The sequence below is a fragment of the Chelonia mydas genome, chromosome 1 (genome assembly GCF_015237465.2).
Source record: "Chelonia mydas isolate rCheMyd1 chromosome 1, rCheMyd1.pri.v2, whole genome shotgun sequence".
In the NCBI taxonomy this organism is placed as follows: Eukaryota; Metazoa; Chordata; order Testudines; family Cheloniidae; genus Chelonia; species Chelonia mydas.
In genome coordinates, this window is record NC_057849.1 from 151,326,832 (window position 1) to 151,346,216 (window position 19,385).

General features: G+C 38.5%; 1 protein-coding gene across 15 annotated transcripts in view; it reads right to left on the reverse strand.

The window, feature by feature from the left end:
- Positions 1 to 19,385, reverse strand: part of CASK (calcium/calmodulin dependent serine protein kinase) — a 420,858-nt gene that overhangs the window by 358,353 nt on the left and 43,120 nt on the right. Inside the window, exons 1-2 of one of the 15 annotated variants that reach the window (XM_037902691.2) lie at positions 8,707 to 8,857; positions 4,978 to 5,145 (exon numbers count right to left, since the gene is read on the reverse strand). The exons of the other annotated variants lie outside the window; for them this stretch is intronic. Of the exons in view, the coding sequence (XP_037758619.1) occupies positions 4,978 to 4,982 (5 nt within the window). The 5' untranslated portion in view covers positions 4,983 to 5,145; positions 8,707 to 8,857. Of the gene's footprint in view, positions 1 to 4,977; positions 5,146 to 8,706; positions 8,858 to 19,385 lie in introns of those variants that run through there. 15 annotated transcript variants of the gene reach the window in all.

Consider the following 19,385-nt stretch of genomic DNA (forward strand, 5'->3'; position numbering starts at 1 on the left):
CTATGGGTTCACACAAGTTAACTGAGCAGGTAATAAAGTAGTGGTCAGTGATCTTTTAAAAGACTTCCTTTCTCCAAAAAAGTTAGCCACTGATGTTTAATATGTGTTAATAAAAAAGTTCCTTTTTGTTCATTATGTAAATATATGTAATGTAATATGGCATATTTTACTGAAAACTTCATGAAGCAAATAAAACAAAAAGTTAAGTTAGAGAAATACAAAGCTCTGTTTGGTATATGTCTATAAAGAGGATTATGAAAAATATAGCAAAAAAGCCCATGAAAATTTCTGCTTAATAACCCTGCGTTATTATAAGTATATAATACACAAAGAAAAATCCTTCCATAACCAAACTGCAAGTCAGAGTCAGTTTATGGCACCAATACAAAGGTCTCATATCAAGCAAAAGTCCAGAACGTATATTTCTGATTTCTCCAAAAATAATCCAGTTGCTCTTCCAGCAATTGTTTAACACATTGATACCAGGCTGGAGTTCTGCCTTTAACCTTCTTACAAGATGACGCCCAGAAAACAACATGCAATGACATATTTAGAGTTTAGTGATGATCAGCTGACTTATGGGAGTTCTACGGCAAGCAATACATTTCTGAGTATGCATTTCCACTATGTAAATTAAAACTAGTTTCAGCCACAAAAAACTGTCTGGTGTAATAAGCAAGAATAGTGCAATCATTAAGAAGGCAAAGTTCTGGAAGGGGATGTCAAAAGTATAAGCTGTAGCTAAGTATTTACAAATATAAGCCCAAAAGCAAGCAATACCCAGGCATTTCCAATAATTTATAAACAGGGTACCCCTCACAAGAATTATATTTGGAACAAAAGGTTAGTACTCATACAATTCATTATATTTTCATTACAAATAAATATGTTGCACTTTCAAAGCACTCCTTTGTACTGTTTATTCCCCTTTTATAAAAGGAAAAACTGAGGCACAGATGTATATAATGATGTGCCAAACTCACACAGGAAGTCTACAGCATTCCTGGGAACTGAATCCAGCTCTTTTGATGTAGCATTTCTTTTCTGAGATTTAAGATATTTTCATTTATATTGTAATAGACACCATATTTAAAACTAACATAGTACATGATTAGTCAAGTTATCAAAAAAGGCACAACAAAAGTAAAGCACATTAAAGAATCAAACTATAGATGTCAATACATGCCCTCATCTTGGAAAGAACATATGCTTTGATCTCCCTGAACAGCACGAAAAGAGTGGACCTATTCTTCAACCTCATAAGTTCTGTAATATTTTTAAAAATTATATGAATCATGGTCATATGAAAGAAGGTGTAACTAAAAGAAAAAAAGTTACTGCATGATATTGCTATAGGAAATCAATAATGACAAGACTGCATCCAAAGTATCTTGTTGTGCACTACATAAAAAAAGCTTTAGCTTGAGGCCTGCCATGCCTGGATTGCACTTAAAAGATGTAAACAGTGAAGGAGACAGGATAGAAGATTTTGTGAATAAATACTAGAATGTAGGCTTTCAAGTGCTTATCATCCATACTTAAGGCCTGCAACATTAAATCCATTTTTAAATTTATGATTAACTTTAATTATACATTAATAGCTTAACGTATAGGTTAGTTTATAAAAACATACCTTTATAAGTTAATTTTGTGTATTTAGATATATAGGCTATTAAGCATTTTGATTCTGTAGAAACCTACAGCTTAGCAAATTGCAATAGAGGGATTCTTTAATTTATACCACTGGGACTCTGCTAATGAACTTACTGAAATTGATGCTATTTGACCATTTAACTTATTAGATTTTCTTCTTTTACAGTGAAGTTGAGAGGCAATTGAGTTGTTACAGAAGAGTTGTTTGTATTCAAAATACTACTGGCATTAAAGAATTGACAAAATAAGGTCACTACCATGCTCATACTCTCACTTTATCAGCTTATAAAGTAAATTCCCATGGAGCAGGTAGTCAGAACCTGACAAAGCCATTTGTGGAGATCCCCCTGAGGAAACAGTGATAGAACTGCATATGATGATATTTTAAAATCTGGCAGCAGTAGCTTTGCACTCCAAGTGAATGGTGATGCATTTTTGGTAAGAAATACAGCAGTAGTGGAATGAAGTTTCCATGGTGCATTGTAACACCAATTGTTAGGGGACTTCACTTAAACAATGCGCCATGGAAATTTAAGACCAGAAATGAAAGTTTACTTAAAGTGGAAGCTCCAGACATCACCATTCATTTTATAGAACTATCTGCCTTTTCTTCTCTCAAATCCTCAGAAGGCCCTGAAAGAAGTTGATTACTATCGTTCAGATTCTTTATCTTCTAGCTAATTAAATAAAGGGAGAAAAGTAGCACAGAACTTTTAATGTTTTCAAATATCAGTGCAACAAAGTGGGAAAGCGAGCAAAGGCAATGCACACTTTTCCCTAGTTTAAAATGATGTCAGTGAATCCAAGTCAAAATCAGCAGTGTACTACTGCTAACAATTCTTAGAACAGGAGAGAAACAAGTCAGTAAATCATATGCCTGAGTAGCATTAAATTTCATATAACATGAACTTCAAAACCAGCAGTTCCAAAACTGAACAGAATATGTACTGATAATTCAATTATAGGGCAGTTATGACATATTAAGCAGCTTAATCATTAGTTTATTAATAGAGCATATTTTAAGTATCTTTAGTAAAACTAAGGTGAATTACATTGAGATGTTTTACACTGAAAACATCAACATTAACTGGACTGAGAAAACCTTGAAACATATTCTATTTTAAAGTATCTCAGTTAAAATGCATTTCACCTCATTAAGTGCAAAACAACAAATAAACCACAAACTAAAGTGGTAAAACCCAGTCAGTCAAACATTTGTATACCTGTATGATAACACTATCAATTCCAGCATTAGAGAAATGATTAGCACAGATGTCTTTAATACAAAAGCAGAATTTAATGCAACTCCTAAACATATAATAATATTAAAATTAACTAGTAAAAAGTTATAAACTATAACTGACTGCATGACCTAACTAAAAACTGATCAATACAGTTTGCATGAATATGCCATTCTGGGAGTACAGAGCACCACTTAAAATGTGTGGGGGAGAGGCATAGATTTGTCCCCCTCCCACCTTAACCTGATCCTTCTTCTCTCCTCTTAGGAGCACACCACCACAACCTCCACTAGCCAGACCCCCTGGTCCATGAGCCCCTATATACCCACCCCCTTCAAATGCGAGTGACATTAAAACATGGCATACAGAGTCACAGCACCACTTACATTTGGTCTGACTGCCCTTTTGTCATAATGGAGGGGTGGCCAGACCAAACCTGATTGAGTGGCACTGTGACTTTGCACCCACCAACCCCCAGCGTATGATACAATTCATAACACTGTATCCACAGTGCTATTTAATATTTACGCAGATTTGTTCTTTGACTTTGGATTTTATGATCTCCATAAAAACCACAGGATTGCCCCAACTGGTTTCTGCTCCATTTCACTTAAGTGAACACACAATGGATTTGATCTTTGTTGTAGGACTACGTTAGAGTATGGTGATCTCATCTGTCATTGTTAGATCTGTACTTCAAAAACATCATACACACCACACAAAGAACCTACCCTCACTCCCCTTGTAGCTGTGGGACCTGTTTAATCAGACCACTCTTGGCTACTAATAGACACGGAGTTCTGGAACTCAGAGAAAATGCTGTCCATATACTGGCCCCGTGTCTCAAATGCCTGTAGACCACTATAACTTTGTTTATTTACAACCATCATATCACTGGGCCTACACGTCCCGTCATCCATGCAAGTATCATGGTATAGAGACAGCTTGAGAGAGACTATGCAATAGAGCAAGAGGCTAGAATCCTGTTGACTGAAGACAGGCTCTAAATTGTGTGGGATTCAAATTTCTATGCTGTGACAGGTTAAAATAAAGAAACTCTTTTTTCCACTAGAACAGTACCTGTTAACTACAGACCAAAAGAATTATTCCAAGCAGAAAACAGAATGGGAATTCTGGGTCTTGGAAACAGAATCAAGTATCTGTCTTTGTGAAGATTTTTCACTATCTACAGAACTGCACAGGTACAACTGACCAGAGCCAAGGCAGTCTACTTGATAACAGAGACAGAGTACACAAACAAATGGGGGTAAATGTACCCTTACCTTCAGTTCACCAAGAACCTCTGTCAGTGACAGAAATACATTGGGAAGGCTTTGCTCAGTCCCAAGAGATGAATCAGACTTGAGATCAAATTTAGACTTTGGTTATTCAACACGGAAGAATAAACAGTCCTTCACATCCATAACAAAAGAATGTATCTCACAGGTTTTGCACTGTAACTAACTAGTTAATTTTTCAATGCCACTTAAACATCAATAAAAACATACAACTCTCTGGACATATTCCTTATGGTCATCATGTCCACTCTATATTATCTCAATCTCTTGAACTAAGGCAGGACTAGATGCAGTTTGATCCATTCTTGGAGTACAGACATTGAGGACAACGTTCAGCATAATCTTCAGGTGAAAATCTGTTCAACAAATATTTAGCTCATGTTTAATATAAGCAAGGCAATGTTACAAGGAACCATATAAAATTCCATGTGACTTGACTGCATGCCAATAAAAAGCATTTCAGTTTTATTTTGTGGTGTAAGCATTTTAGATTGGTATTTGAGTAATTATGCATGGGCCACTGAAAGGTATACTTATATTCTAAGATTGCAGACACATCACAACAATAAGTACAGCATGTAAGAGCAGCTATTTTGGTAGCTTTTCACAGCATGTGCACTATGATTATTAGATGTTTGGCTGTGTAGTTATAACCATTTTTACGTTTTTAAATTGGATTGGTAGATCCATAAGGAAAACAAAAATTTCATTTAAAAATTACAGTTACAAACAAGAAAAAAAAAAAGAACTTTAGTATTAAAGTTGTCACTGTGTCTTTAACTTACACCATTGTGCTTGTAACCAAACAGTAGTATAGTTGTTTTGCATTAAAGAATTACTGTTCACTGGTGACTGGATGGGAAAACATTTCATTTCTGTTTCCACTTAAGTGAAAATGTTCTGGTCAATCATTAGGAGCATCTGTCCAGGCCACAACACTGGCTTTAGAGATCCTTAAACAAAAGAAATAAAACTGCTAAAGTTACTGTAAACACTATACTATAAAATGTTGATATATTCAGGATAAAGACAGCTTTTCAGAACATTAACTTGCTAATAAAGCTTTTTTTATTTTGTTTTCTACCATTTAAAAACAAAATAACTAGATAACTGTAATGTCTATTTACTTCTGCTAGTAATCAGTATTTCTAAAGTATGGTATGTTAGCATAATAAAACCCTAGGTAGCATTGTAGCATCAACATGTGTTACTTTGCCTTCAAATTATTGCAATGAGGAAAAAGTCAAGCTCTCAAACTAACCAACAGAAACCCTTAATGGATTTCTTCCTACACTACCCCTGCGGCAGGTTAGTAAAACTATATATATTATACTCTATGATAAGTGACTTAAAATGCATTCACCCCATTTAATACATATTATCACAGTTTCAGTCTACTACATTTTAATATACAGTACAATAATTCACAATGGTATATATTTATATTGTAATGAAGCTCAGATATTAAAGTGTAGCCAACATGGCTCACTTAAACACAAACGGATGAATTTACGGCTAGCATAAGCAGATGCAATTCCACCGACAATGAGACTGCACCCACTTATATCAACAATGAATTTAATCAATCTTCTGTAGCATTCTGAGGCAAATTCAAGAGTTATACTGAATACACATGGAAGTTTAACAGCATATTCTCCAAGGGACAAAATGATGTACCCCATGAATTACATTTGTACTCTCGTAGTATGTATTACAAAACTCTAGCTACACTGTCTACATTCACTCCAAATTAGATCTGAACCTGAATGACTTGCAACTCACAAATATTAGATGTCAGATTTTCAAATCAAATAAAATAAAAGAAGTTAGTGAATGCCCTATTAACAAAAACAGGAGTACTTCAATTCAAAAATGTAATTTCTATAAATCTATAATGTATTTAATTTTGCAAATACAGTGCTTTTTTAAATTTAGAATTGATTATACATAAGATGCTTTGTTTCAACAGTACAAATATTTAATGCCTGGGAGATGATTAACTTCTGAAGACTGTTTACAGACTACAATAGCTTCTAGTGCAAGCCAAGAACTGGGAGCTATAACCACTTCCATTCACACCTAATCAAAACAGGTTCAAAACAGTCTCACATTTCCTATGCTCACTACAGATAGATAAGTGGAATGAAAAGCAGTCATTGCTTTCCATATTGTCACATGCTGCCATACAAGCAAGTAACATGGTTAAAAACTGACTGCTTCTATTTTCCCACTGAAATCTAGTATTCTTGATTTTAAAAAAACAAAAGCAAGTCATTTGTGTGAAGGGATTTAAGGGTACTAAAATTCAGAAGTAGAAAAGTTGCCATACTTCTCTGATAGAAAGAGCTCCTAAAATAAAATCCTCAGCCAGTAGCAGCTACGACTAATTTCAGTAAAAATTAACTATAGTAAAAGCAACTTGTAGATAGGTAGTATTAAACTGATAGTAGTATTGAAAACTAACTGTTGGGTATGACACATGAATAATATTTTAGCATTTTAGCTCAATTTAAGCGATAAAAAGGTCAATTTTCACAAAAGTTATTTAGTCTTTCTGTAGCTCTTTGCATGGCACAATGGATGAATGAAGCAGAAAACTGAGGCCACACTGCTCTGTAAGACAAAGCATGCAAAACAAATACATTACATAGCATAGCTGAGTCTACATATATGAAAGATTACCCTTTAGTATATACTGTTCCTTCTACATTTAAAGCATAGCAGTAGAGCAATTCTGCTGGGATTGGACCTCTTTCCCACACAGACTTCCTTATTTTAATACAGAATAAATCCATCTAAAAGCTAAGTATTCCATTGGTCTTTTAAACAAAACCAGTCATTTATGAGATGTCTACAAGATCATTTAACATATTATAGAGGTACAAAAGGGACCACTATGCTGCATCGCAAGTTCCTTTGAAATAGTAAGATTTTTAAATTCTGACTTCTTAGAAAGGGAAAATACTTTGGTGAATATATTAATGTCTCTCTGTTTAGATATTTAGGAGTTAATTTTCAGTCAGGCTGATGCCTGGCTTCCCATTTTGCAGTAACAAATTTGAGGACTTGTACCTTTAACTACGCAATGTCTGCCCTCAATAAGGCAAGGTAGGGATGGGCAGAATTATTAAAGTATTAAAATTTGCATCCACAAATCAATTGTGTAAAACACAGGCATGAAGAGGGTTAATGTTTTGTTTGCTCTGCCTCAGTGGCTAATTTAGGGCATGTTACCCTTTATGCTGCGTAAACATCCCATTTTTTCCCCCTACATCTCTTTGTATTTTCAAGAAAATTACAATTTTTAATTACAATGCACAAACGTGTTATAGTTGGTATACAAAAACATGTTCTTGGGACATTTGAGGATCGATTTACATAAATCATTAGAAAGAGGAGAAAAGCAGTTTTAGTACATGTTTTTTCTTTTGAAGAAATTAGATCTAAAGTTTGGAATCATGCTCTAGGACTGATCTACCCCCTCACCTCCCAACATGATTTTATTTCTGTTCCTATAATTTTCACTATTTAAAACATCTCCATTTAAAAAGTGAGCTTACTCACCAAGTGGGGTTCTCCCAGGCACTCTCCGCTCTAGTTATAAAACCACTCAAAAGCCTGTTAAAGCATCCTGTGCCAAGAACTGGCTTTAGATATATTTATAGCAGAAAACGTGGCAAGGTCCAGATAAGTCGTATTAGCCTATTTAATGGTTATTTGGGGATTTGTTTATTAAACCTTTAATAACTTAAAAATAACTTAGCTTCAGTTATCATTAGAACTTTGAAATGCCTCTAACATACTATTAGTTTGTTGGTAATTCAGCTCTTGAAGGCCTCTGGTGCTTTAACAGAAAATAACTGAAAAGTATTAAATTAAAACATTAACATGCCTCAAAGATAAGCCACTCAATTGTGGCAAACAAATCAAACATTTTAAAATAAAAGCCAATATACACATTCCGTAGCATTATTACAAATTCAGGAGTTAATAACTTTTGAAATTAGACTTTAATAAACTAAATTTTGGTCTAGATTTCATCTAGGGGATGATCAAAAGAATCAGGCTCTCATATGGGTTGTGAAGAAAGATAGTGAAGATTCTTGGTGCACAGAAGTGAAGTGTCATTCTAAGCAAAGGAAGCAACATGGAAAAAAGGAGCCTGGATGTGAACTTGAAGGGCTGTTGGGTGTGGGTGGGAAAAGCATGGAACAGATGGCAGGGGGGTGGGGGCGAGGCTGGGAGGGATTGTTACGGAGCTTCCTCCATGCAGACCCTGGCTAACCCATAGCCTCTCCCATTCATTCAGGCATATCTGCCTGTGTCCCTGGACCCCCTCAGTCAGTCCCCTCCCCTCATCTCCATGTGTCCCTGCACCCCCATTTCCCTCTGTGGCCCTGCACCTCCATGCCCATATAGCCCCCTGCCCTAGTCTGTCCTCTCCCACTAGCCCTTATGAGCCTGTCTGTGACCCCCCAGCAGCCCCATGTGCCCCAAGCTGTCTGTCTCCTGACCTGGCCTGATAGGCGCTGTGAAGAAGGCAGCCTCTTCCCTTCCCTATCGCAGCTGGGTCTCATTCAGAAGTGGCTGAACTGTTCTAGCACCACAGCACCCTCTGGTGGACAAAAGGCAGAACTGGAGCAACTTTCCAGCAGAAGCTATTTTCTGCAGAAAACAAAAAAAAATTTGCATGGCCCATGAACTATGCACTTGTGCAGTGGCGCAGAATTCCCCCAGGAGTGAAACTTTTACTTTTAGACAATTTTAGTATGTATAGAACTTTCGTCAAAGCTAAAAAATGGTTCAAATCAGTACGTATCCAGAAGAAACAGCTCAGTGGAATTCTATAGTTGTAGATAAGAACACTGGGTAGGTATTCAGGTTTTAGGTGAGGAACTATTTCCTATTCTTACTGGTAAATCTTCTCTATATTTATTGAAATCCCAAAGTATGTGCAAGTCAACTATATTCAAAGTACTTGCAGATTTCTGTTTTCTTAAAGTAATAGAAAACAGCTATCTTTTTATTTTTTAAAGGCACACTTCAGTGTGCATATATAATTTTACTCCTTGGGGAATTCTGTACCAAAACATTAAAAATTCTGCACACAATATTTGAAAATTGTGCAAATTTAATTTGTCAAAATAACACAATATAATCATGCCAGTTTCAATTATTTTGGTAATTTATTTAAAAATATCTGTCAGCGAGCGTGTCTGTAACAATACAGACCCCCAGAAAAAACCCCAACAGATTCTGGTAATTTTTTTTTGACAAATCAATTCCTTACTAGGCATATTAATGCAGAACTTTGAGTAATTCATTTAAATTACAATACAGAACTGTATTTCCTGCACCTGTCAGAAGTATTGCAAAGGCTTGGGGGAGTCAGGGGTAATGGAGGAGCTGAGGGAGAGGGAAGGAGCCTAGGAGCGAATCAGGAGGGTGTTGGGTGTGTGTGGGTAAAGGTGGGATGGGGGGGGGGGGGGGGGCGTGTGAATTGTTAGGGAGTTGGGAAGCCTCTCCCATGCAGACCTTGGCTGACCCAAAGCCTCTCCCACTCAGTCACATACATCTGCCCCTGTCCCCGGCACTCCCCATCCCCATGGGTCTCTGCAGCCCCTCACCCCCGGTCCCCAGACTCAACACTGTCACCCTATTAGCCCCAATCTGTTCCCCCCCAGCCATTCTGAACCGCAGTCTGTGACCCCCCCAGCAGCCCTGTGTGGCCCGCTATGTCCAAATCTGGCTCTGCAGGCAAGGTACTATCATGAACTTCTATTCCTGGCAAATTCTGCAGTACTGAGCATAGAATTCTCCCGCCTCCCCCCACCGAAAATACATTCTGCCCCAGAAGTGCTGCATTTCTGCCTTTTGCCCACCAGAGGCCACTGTGGCACCAGAACAGCTGGCTGCATTCATGCAAGCTCGCTGTTCTGGTGCCACAGCAACTTCTGGTGGGCAAAAGGCAGAACTGCAGCACTTCTTGGGCAAAATATATTTTATGCTGGAAAATGCAAAATTATGTGGGACAGAAGAATTCTGTGCATCTGCAGATGCACAGAATTCCCCCAGGAATAAATTTTAAACTTACATGTGACAACTAGCACATCAAATCTCATAACTGAAAAATTGGACCATTATATTCAACTCTGATTTTCAGCTTTTTTCTGGGCAAAGAAACCCAGTCACCTAGAGCTGGGCATCCCATTTCCAAGATTTTAACTAGAGAGATGAACAAGAATGACTTTTTTTGATGGATCCTTCCACTCAGAAATAGGAGAAGCCCTAACATCTCACTGAATTGGTTACCCACTGGAGAAGTTTAAGTTTGGGACATGTGAGAAACCAATCAGGACTATATTTCAGAAGAAACTTGTAGAGGGGCTTCCAAAGACGTAGGAAGAACCACCATTTCTTCCTATAGCTCGTGGTTAAGAAAGAAATAAGTGTGGGAAGGGCCCAGCTGCAGGTAGTGACCAAAAGATTCTGGAAGGGAGGTGGGAAAGTTGGAGGCCAAGGGCAGTTGCAGCACATTTAGACTTTTTTGTTGCTGATCATAAAGAACTATAAGGGTCTCTGAAAAGGAGAGGAGCAATGCTGCATAGGCCCTCCTTAGTGGGATAGCTGTCCCTCGATTGACAGACTCCATGTGGGAAATTACCAGTGATACGCCAGGAAGATAGTTTAAAGGGATCCATTATAGCAACGTTCAGGAAGAAGACAGAAGGAAGGGCGAAGACTTCAGGAAGGCTTCAAAATTGAAATGACATAGATCTAAAGTCACTATGATAAGAAAATTAAAAAAAAAAACACCACAATTTTCCATCCTGACGATGAAAACACCTGAATGCATGCTTAACTTTAAGAGCATGAGTAGTTCCAATGAAGTCAACGGGACTACTCATGGGAATTCAGTTAGGTACCTGCTTAAGTGTCTTGCTGAATCAGGGTCTTAATTTTCAACATTTTGGGTTTTCTTTAAAAAAAAAAACAAAAAAAAACAAAACTAATGCATTTTAAAAATAATCTAGTTCATCATAACTTTAAATTGCTATAGCACAAACTTTTTTAAAAAAATTTATAAAGCGTCAACTTAATTAAATCCATTATTTTTTTAAAAAAACAGGAGACATAAAATAGCTACACACTGACTTCAACTATAACAGTATACAAAGCAGGGGAATAGAATGTAACATAATGGACCACCATTTGAAGCATGATACTAATAATAAATAATAATAAGGGGATAATTATAAAGGGATCAACAGACTCTTTTGGCCTGGCAAATATAATCACAAAAAAAAAGGGAGAGGGGGGTTCCACTTAGGACCACTGCATTGCATGATGTTTCCAAAGTTGCAGCAGTTTTGAAACAGAAATGCCTAAAAACTGCCAAAGTTTATACAGACATACCAATTAATGCTGAATTATAAATAACCCTATCCTATGAAAAATTATGGAGTATCGCTTACCTGTATCCCCACCGTCAAGAACTACATATCATCCGTCTGTCACCTCATTTGTCAAACCACAGCCTAATCTGCTAAGCACACCCTAGGAAGGGAAACTGTTTCTTCAAATTAAGACAGAAACATCTCTCTCATAGCATTTGTTCTTTCCTATCCCAGCTCTGGCAACAATGCAAACCTTTATTCCCCATTTGTCCATTTTCCTACAATGGTCTCCCTACCTTTTTTATGCTGTCCTTACAGACATGGAAAGCACTTCCTGAGCTGCTCCACAAGGCCGCTATCCTCTCTCTTCTCATTCAAATTCCTCCAGAAGACAAATTTGCAAGAATAGAGTTGAAGATTTTTTTTATATAAAAATTAGGGCTCTCAAGCATTAAATCGTGATTAATCATGCGATTAAAACAATTAATCACAATTAATCACAGCGTTAAAATTTATTTAAATATTTTTGGATGTTTTCTACATTTCTGAATATATTGATTTCAATTACAACACAGAATACAAAGTACAGTGCTCATTTTATATTTATTTTTGATTACAACTATTTGCACTGTAAAAAACAAAATAGTATTTTTCAATTCACTTAATACAAGTACTGTAGTGCAATCTATCATGAAAGTTGAACATACAAATGTAGAATTATGTAAAAAACACTGCTTTCAAAAATAAAACAATGTAAAACTTTAGAGCCTACACATCCACTCAGTCCTACTTCAGCCAATCGCTCAGACAACCAAGTTTGCAGGAGATGATGCTGCCTGCTTCTTGCTTACAATGTCACCTGAAAGCGAGAACAGGAGTGTGCAATGGCACTGTTGTACCCAGCATTGCAAGATATTTACGTGCCAGATACACTAAAGATTCATATGTCCCTTCATGCTTCAATCACCATTCCACAGGGCAACTGCCCATGCTGATACTGGGTTCAGCTCGATAACAATCCAAAGCAGAGCAGACCAACAATGTTCATTTTCATCATCTAAGTCAGATTCCACCAGCAGAAGGTTGATTTTCATTTTTGTGGTTTGGGTTCTGTAGTTTCCGCATCTGAGTGTTGCTTTTTTAAGACTTCTGAAAGCATGTTCCACACTTCGTCGCTCTCAGATTTTGCACGGCACTTCAGATTCTTAAGCCTTGGGCCCAGTCCTGTAGCTATTTTAGAAATCTCACATTGGTACCTTCTTTGCATTTTGTCAAATCTGCTGTTAAAATGTTCTTAAAACTAACAACATGCTGGGTCATCATCTGAGATGGCTATAACATGAAATGTATGGCAGAATGCAGGTAAAACAGAACAGGAGACATACTATTCTCCCCCAAGGAGTTAAGTCACAAATTTTATTAACACATTTTTTAAATGAGCATCATCTGCATGAAAGTATGTCGTCTGGAATGGTAGCCGAAGCATGAAGGGGCATACAAATGTTTAGCATATCTTGCACGTAAATACCTTGCAGAGCTTTCTACAACAGTGCCATAAGAACGCCTGTTCCCACTTTCAGTTAATATTGTAAATGAGAAGCGGACAGCATTATTGCCTGTAAACGTAAACAAGCTTGTTTCTCTTTGCAATTGGCTGAACAAGGAGGAGGACTAAGGTGACTTGCAGGTGCTAAAGTTTTATATTGTTTTGTTTTTGAGTGCAGTTATGAAACAAAAAAAAAAATCTATCTTTGTAAGTTACACTCTCACAATAAAGAGATTGCACTACAGTACTTGTATGAGGTGCACTGAGAAATACTATTTCTTTTGTTTCTCATTTTTACAGTGCAAGTATTTGTAATCAAAAATAAAGTGAGCACCGTACACTTTGTATTCTGTGTTGTAATAATCAATACATTTGAAAATGTAGAAAAACATCCAAAAATATTTAATAAATTTCAGTTGGTATTCTATTGTTTAACAGTGTGATTAATCTTTTTTTTTTTTTTTTAAAATCGATTAATTTTTTTGAGTTAATCGCGTGAGTTAACTACAATCAACAACCCTAATAAAAATTTTAAAAAAAACTTGCTACACTATGCTGTGTATAGATCTTCACTGTATATATATATATATATATATATATAATTACATTAACAATACACACAATCTTTCTATCTACTGAGCAGACAAGCCTATGACTTTGGTTGCATAACTCGTTAGCATGAAAGGAGACTAAGGGCTTGGCTACACGTACGTTTTATAGCGCTCTAACTTGCTGGCTCACGGGTGTGAAAAATCACCCCCCGAGCGCAGCAAGTCAGAGCGCTTTAAAGCGCTCTCTCTCTCAAGAAAATAGTCTTACTCAAGGGAAGCTTTAACCTTAATACATATTCTTCACAACTCAGAGATAGATGAGGTTTCATTTTTAGAAGGTACACACTATACATTTTTAAAGTGATTTATTTTGAAAACTTTTCAGATTAGTTTTCCAGGTATAATCAGAAAATGAATGATTGTTTGGTTATTTCATTTACCAAAGGTAACTGAAGCAGATATTTATGAAGTCATTAGGAGGTGAACTATCTCCAATTCACCAGGTTAGTCACTACTATTTGGAGGATTTTCTTGCTATGCTGTATCAGGAGGAGATCACCACCAGAGAGAAATTTAAACTGTTTTATTTAACTAAAACAACAAAGTTAAGTATTCTGGGTTTTTTTCTTCAATAGCAAACATATAATATTTTAACAAAACAAGCATATGTCCCTCGTTTCTCACATTTTTCTCCAGAATTCTTCTCCTTCTCGAGATCTATTCCGCCCCCAACAATCTTCTATTCACTGACCTTTTTGAAACTCTGCACTTTTAGAGAAAGGTAAGGGATTGACTGTGTACGCAAATTTGAAGAGTGACAATAGGGTTGAGGTGTGTTATTTCTCTCATCTATATATTATTTTAAAACATTTTTGCTGTTAACAAGCATGCTCTCTCTGGAGACAAATCCAGTTTGAGAACTGCAAAACTAAGCATCTCTGATGGTATCTTCTAGTCCGAGCACTGAGTCCCACTGGGTAGATAGAAAGATTGACCTAAATACTCTATACAGAAGCCCTTGGAACCCCATAAGATTGTGTCCCTAATCCATAAACTACTGGAACTCATTTACAAAAACTTTTCTTAAACATTACATGAATATATTGTCTCATACTATAGAATTAGAATTTATAATCCCTATTCCATGATAAGATAGCTTTAAGCTATAATGTATCTTAATTAAAAACTATCTTTAGATAAATGCTTTTTGAGGGGAAAAAACAATTTTAAAAAACTGATTTTTTTTAATTTTTAAAAAAATAATCATTGATTTTTATCCACTCTGACTGCAACCCAGACTAATAAATATAAATGTCAAGATATTTAAACTCTCAAGAAAATCTGAACCAAAGATTTAATAGCATGCATATCTACAGAAATCCTACTGTAGTTGACAATAGTCTATCTCATTGCTTGGATGGGTCCAATAATGTTACAAGTGTAGTGTAGTTGCTATTCTGAAACCTATTCTACTACTCTATTCTACTTTCAGAAGCTATAGTCCTACTAGCTGACACTAGAGTCTTCTGGTCCTGTAGCATACACTACAGATACATCGATACGCTGGAAGGTAGGGATAGGATACAGAAGGACCTACACAAATTAGAGGATTGGCCAAAAGAAATCTGATGAGGTTCAACAAGGACAAGTGCAGAGTCCTGCACTTAGAAAGGAAGAAACCCACGCACTGTTTACAGACTAGGGACTGAGTGGCTAGGCAGCAGTTCTGCAGAAAAGGACCTAGTGGTTACAGTGGACGAGAAGCTTGATATGAGTCAACTGTGTGCCCTTGTTGCCAAGCAGGCTAACAGCATTTTGGGCTGTATAAGTAGGAGCATTGCCAGCAGATTGAGAGACATGATCATTCCCCTCTTTCGGCATTGGTGAGGCCTCACCTGGAGTACTGAGTCCAGTTTTGGGCCCCACACTACAAGAAGAATGTGGAAAAACTGGAAAGAGTCCAGCAGAGGGCAACAAAAATGATTAGGGGGCTGGAGCACATGACTTATGAGGAGAGGCTGAGGGAACTGGGATTGTTTAGTCTGCAGAAGAGAAGAATGAGGGGGGATTTGATAGCTGCTTTCAACTGCCTGAAAGGGAGTTCCAAAAAGGATGGATCTAGACTGTTCTCAGTGGTACCAGATGATAGAACAAGGAGTAATGGTCTCAAGTTGCAGTGGGGGAGGTTTAGGTTGGATATTGGGAAAACATTTTTCCACTAGGAGGGTGGTGAAGCACTGGAATGGGTTACCTAGGGAGGTGGTGGAATCTCCTTCCTTTGAGGTTTCTAAAGTCAGGCTTGACAAACCCCTGGCTAGGATAATTTAGTTGGGGATTAGGTCCTGCTTTGAGCAGGGGGTTGGACTAGATGACAGGCGACCAGCTTGGCTTAACGGTGAAATCCTAGCGGATCTTAAACATAAAAAAGAAGCTTACAAGAAGTGGAAGGTTGGACATATGACCAGGGAAGAGTATAAAAATATTGCTCGGGCATGCAGGAATGAAATCAGGAGGGCCAAATCGCACCTGGAGCTGCAGCTAGCAAGAGATGTCAAGAGTAACAAGAAGGGTTTCTTCAGGTATGTTGGCAACAAGAAGAAAGCCAAGGAAAGTGTGGGCCCCTTACTGAATGAGGGAGGCAACCTAGTGACAGAGGATGTGGAAAAAGCTAATGTGCTCAATGCTTTTTTTGCCTCTGTCTTCACCAACAAGGACAGCTCCCAGACTGCTGCGCTGGGCATCACAACATGGGGAGTAGACGGCCAGCCCTCTGTGGAGAAAGAGGTGGTTAGGGACTATTTAGAAAAGCTGGACGTGCACAAGTCCATGGGGCCGGACGAGTTGCATCCGAAAGTGCTAAAGGAATTGGCGGATGTGATTGCAGAGCCATTGGCCATTATCTTTGAAAACTCGTGGCGAACGGGGGAAGTCCCAGATGACTGGAAAAAGGCTAATGTAGTGCCCATCTTTAAAAAAGGGAAGAAGGAGGATCCTGGGAACTACAGGCCAGTCAGCCTCACCTCAGTCCCCGGAAAAATCATGGAGCAGGTCCTCAAGGAATCAATCCTGAAGCACTTACACGAGAGGAAAGTGATCAGGAACAGTCAGCATGGATTCACCAAGGGTAGGTCATGCCTGACTAATCTAATCGCCTTCTATGATGAGATTACTGGTTCTGTGGATGAAGGGAAAGCAGTGGATGTATTGTTTCTTGACTTTAGCAAAGCTTTTGACACGGTCTCCCACAATATTCTTGTCAGCAAGTTAAAGAAGTATGGGCTGGATGAATGCACTATAAGGTGGGCAGAAAGTTGGCTAGATTGTCGGGCTCAACGGGTAGTTATCAATGGCTCCATGTCTAGTTGGCAGCCGGTGTCAAGTGGAGTGCCCCAGGGGTCGGTTTTGTTCAATATCTTCATAAATGATCTGGAGGATGGTGTGGATTGCACTCTTAGCAAATTTGCGGATGATACTAAACTGGGAGGAGTGGTAGATACGCTGGCGGGCAGGGATAGGATACAGAGGGACCTAGACAAATTGGAGGCTTGGGCCAAAAGAAACCTGATGCGGTTCAATAAGGATAAGTGCAGGGTCCTGCACTTAGGACGGAAGAACCCAATGCACAGCTACAGACTAGGGACCGAATGGCTAGGCAGCAGTTCCGCGGAAAAGGACCTGGGGTTACAGTGGACGAGAAGCTGGATATGAGTCAGCACTGTGCCCTTGTTGCCAAGAAGGCCAATGGCATTTTGGGATGTATAAGTAGGGGCATAGCGAGCAGATCGAGGGACATGATCGTTCCCCTCTATTCGACATTGGTGAGGCCTCATCTGGAGTACTGTGTCCAGTTTTGGGCCCCACACTATAAGAAAGATGTGGAAAAATTGGAAAATGTTCAGCGAAGGGCAACAAAAATGATTAGGGGACTGGAACACATGACTTATGAGGAGAGGCTGAGGGAACTGGGATTGTTTAGTCTGCAGAAGAGAAGAATGAGGGGGGATTTGATAGCTGCTTTCAACTACCTGAGAGGTGGTTCCAGAGAGGATGGTTCTAGACTATTCTCAGTGGTAGAAGAGGACAGGACAAGGAGTAATGGTCTCAAGTTGCAGTGCGGGAGGTTTAGGTTGGATATTAGGAAAAAATTTTTCACTAGGAGGGTGGTGAAACACTGGAATGCGTTACCTAGGGAGGTGGTAGAATCTCCTTCCTTGGAAGTTTTTAAGGTTAGGCTTGACAAAGCCCTGGCTGGGATGATTTGATTGGGGATTGGTCCTGCTTTGAGCAGAGGGTTGGACTAGATGACCTCCTGAGGTCCCTTCCAACCCTGATATTCTATGATTCTATGACCTCCTGAGGTCCCTTCCAACCCTGATATTCTATGATTCTATGACAGAGATCCAAACACACAAAGCAGGGAACACGGGCCTCTGCAAGGCCATTTCCAATTATATGTGCTCTCTGGTGCTTCTGCTCCTGGATTATCCACACTCAGGAACAAGCAAGGAGATTTCTGAACTGCAGGAAGGCTTTTGAGCCTGTGGATGGGATTCCTGAGCTTGGAGGGTTGCATGTGCATATATGAGACTGGGATCCTCAAACAGGAAAGATTTCTTTACTGTGGATACATTAAATACAGTAAGGAAGGGCTCTGAGCTGGTGAGATTTGAGTTGGAGGGAACTGATGGGTTTTTAGGAAAGGGTTCTGGCCTGAGACAGGGAATGGGGCCAATGGGTAAATCAAGTCATGGGGTAATTGGTGGGATGAAGTGTGGGGCAGGGGAAATGGTAGGGCAACAGCAAAGCCCTGGCTGGGATGATTTAGTTGGGGATTGGTCCTGCTTTGAGCAGGGGGTTGGACTAGATGACCTCCTGAGGTCCCTTCCAACCCTGATATTCTATGATTCTATGAAATATAGGTATGAGCTAACAGAGTAGGAGAGAATAAAGGAGTCAGAAGGGTAAAACCCTTGTCTCCCACTATAATGTAAATTGTACCTGTGTGCTAGCATACAAAAAGTAGGGGAGCAGACAGCTGAGTAGCACGTAAGGGCCACAGAGCCATTTGACTACTGTAGTCTCTATGGGATTGTTCTGCACACAAAGATACAGGAGAGGACTGCTGCCCCATGTTCTGCCCTAGTCCATAAATGTACACAGTGCTCAGTTTTGCCAGAGTTCACCAATGAATAAAACTTTTTCATGTAGTAAGGGATGTTTCTTTCCACATTTTAACTGAACAAGTCAAAACAGGGTATTAAACTCAAAGAAACAAAGTTTACCAGCTGCACTGACATGCAATGTTTTTTTAAAAAGTGACATGACTAAACTCTGTAGGAAAGGGACTGTACGACATGTACATCTGAATAGACAGTACCATGCCCACTGTGTATGCTGCCAGAAACACAGTAGGTTAGCTTCATTGACCATCTCACTACAAATCTGACATGTCTGCAAAACTAGTCCTTTTGAAAACATTTCACAGAAGCAAGGGGAAATAAATTTCAACACTGTTCTAAAAGGAAGAATGCTACTAGAGTCCCTAACCAACAAACAGTTTGTCAAATCTATCCTTATTTGCTTGTCTGACCTCCATAACAGTAATATCTAAGAACCTCACGACATCCTTGCAAGACAGGGAAGTATTATTATTCCAACATCAGCAGTATAGAAGTGTAGGTCATGAAATACCAATTCCA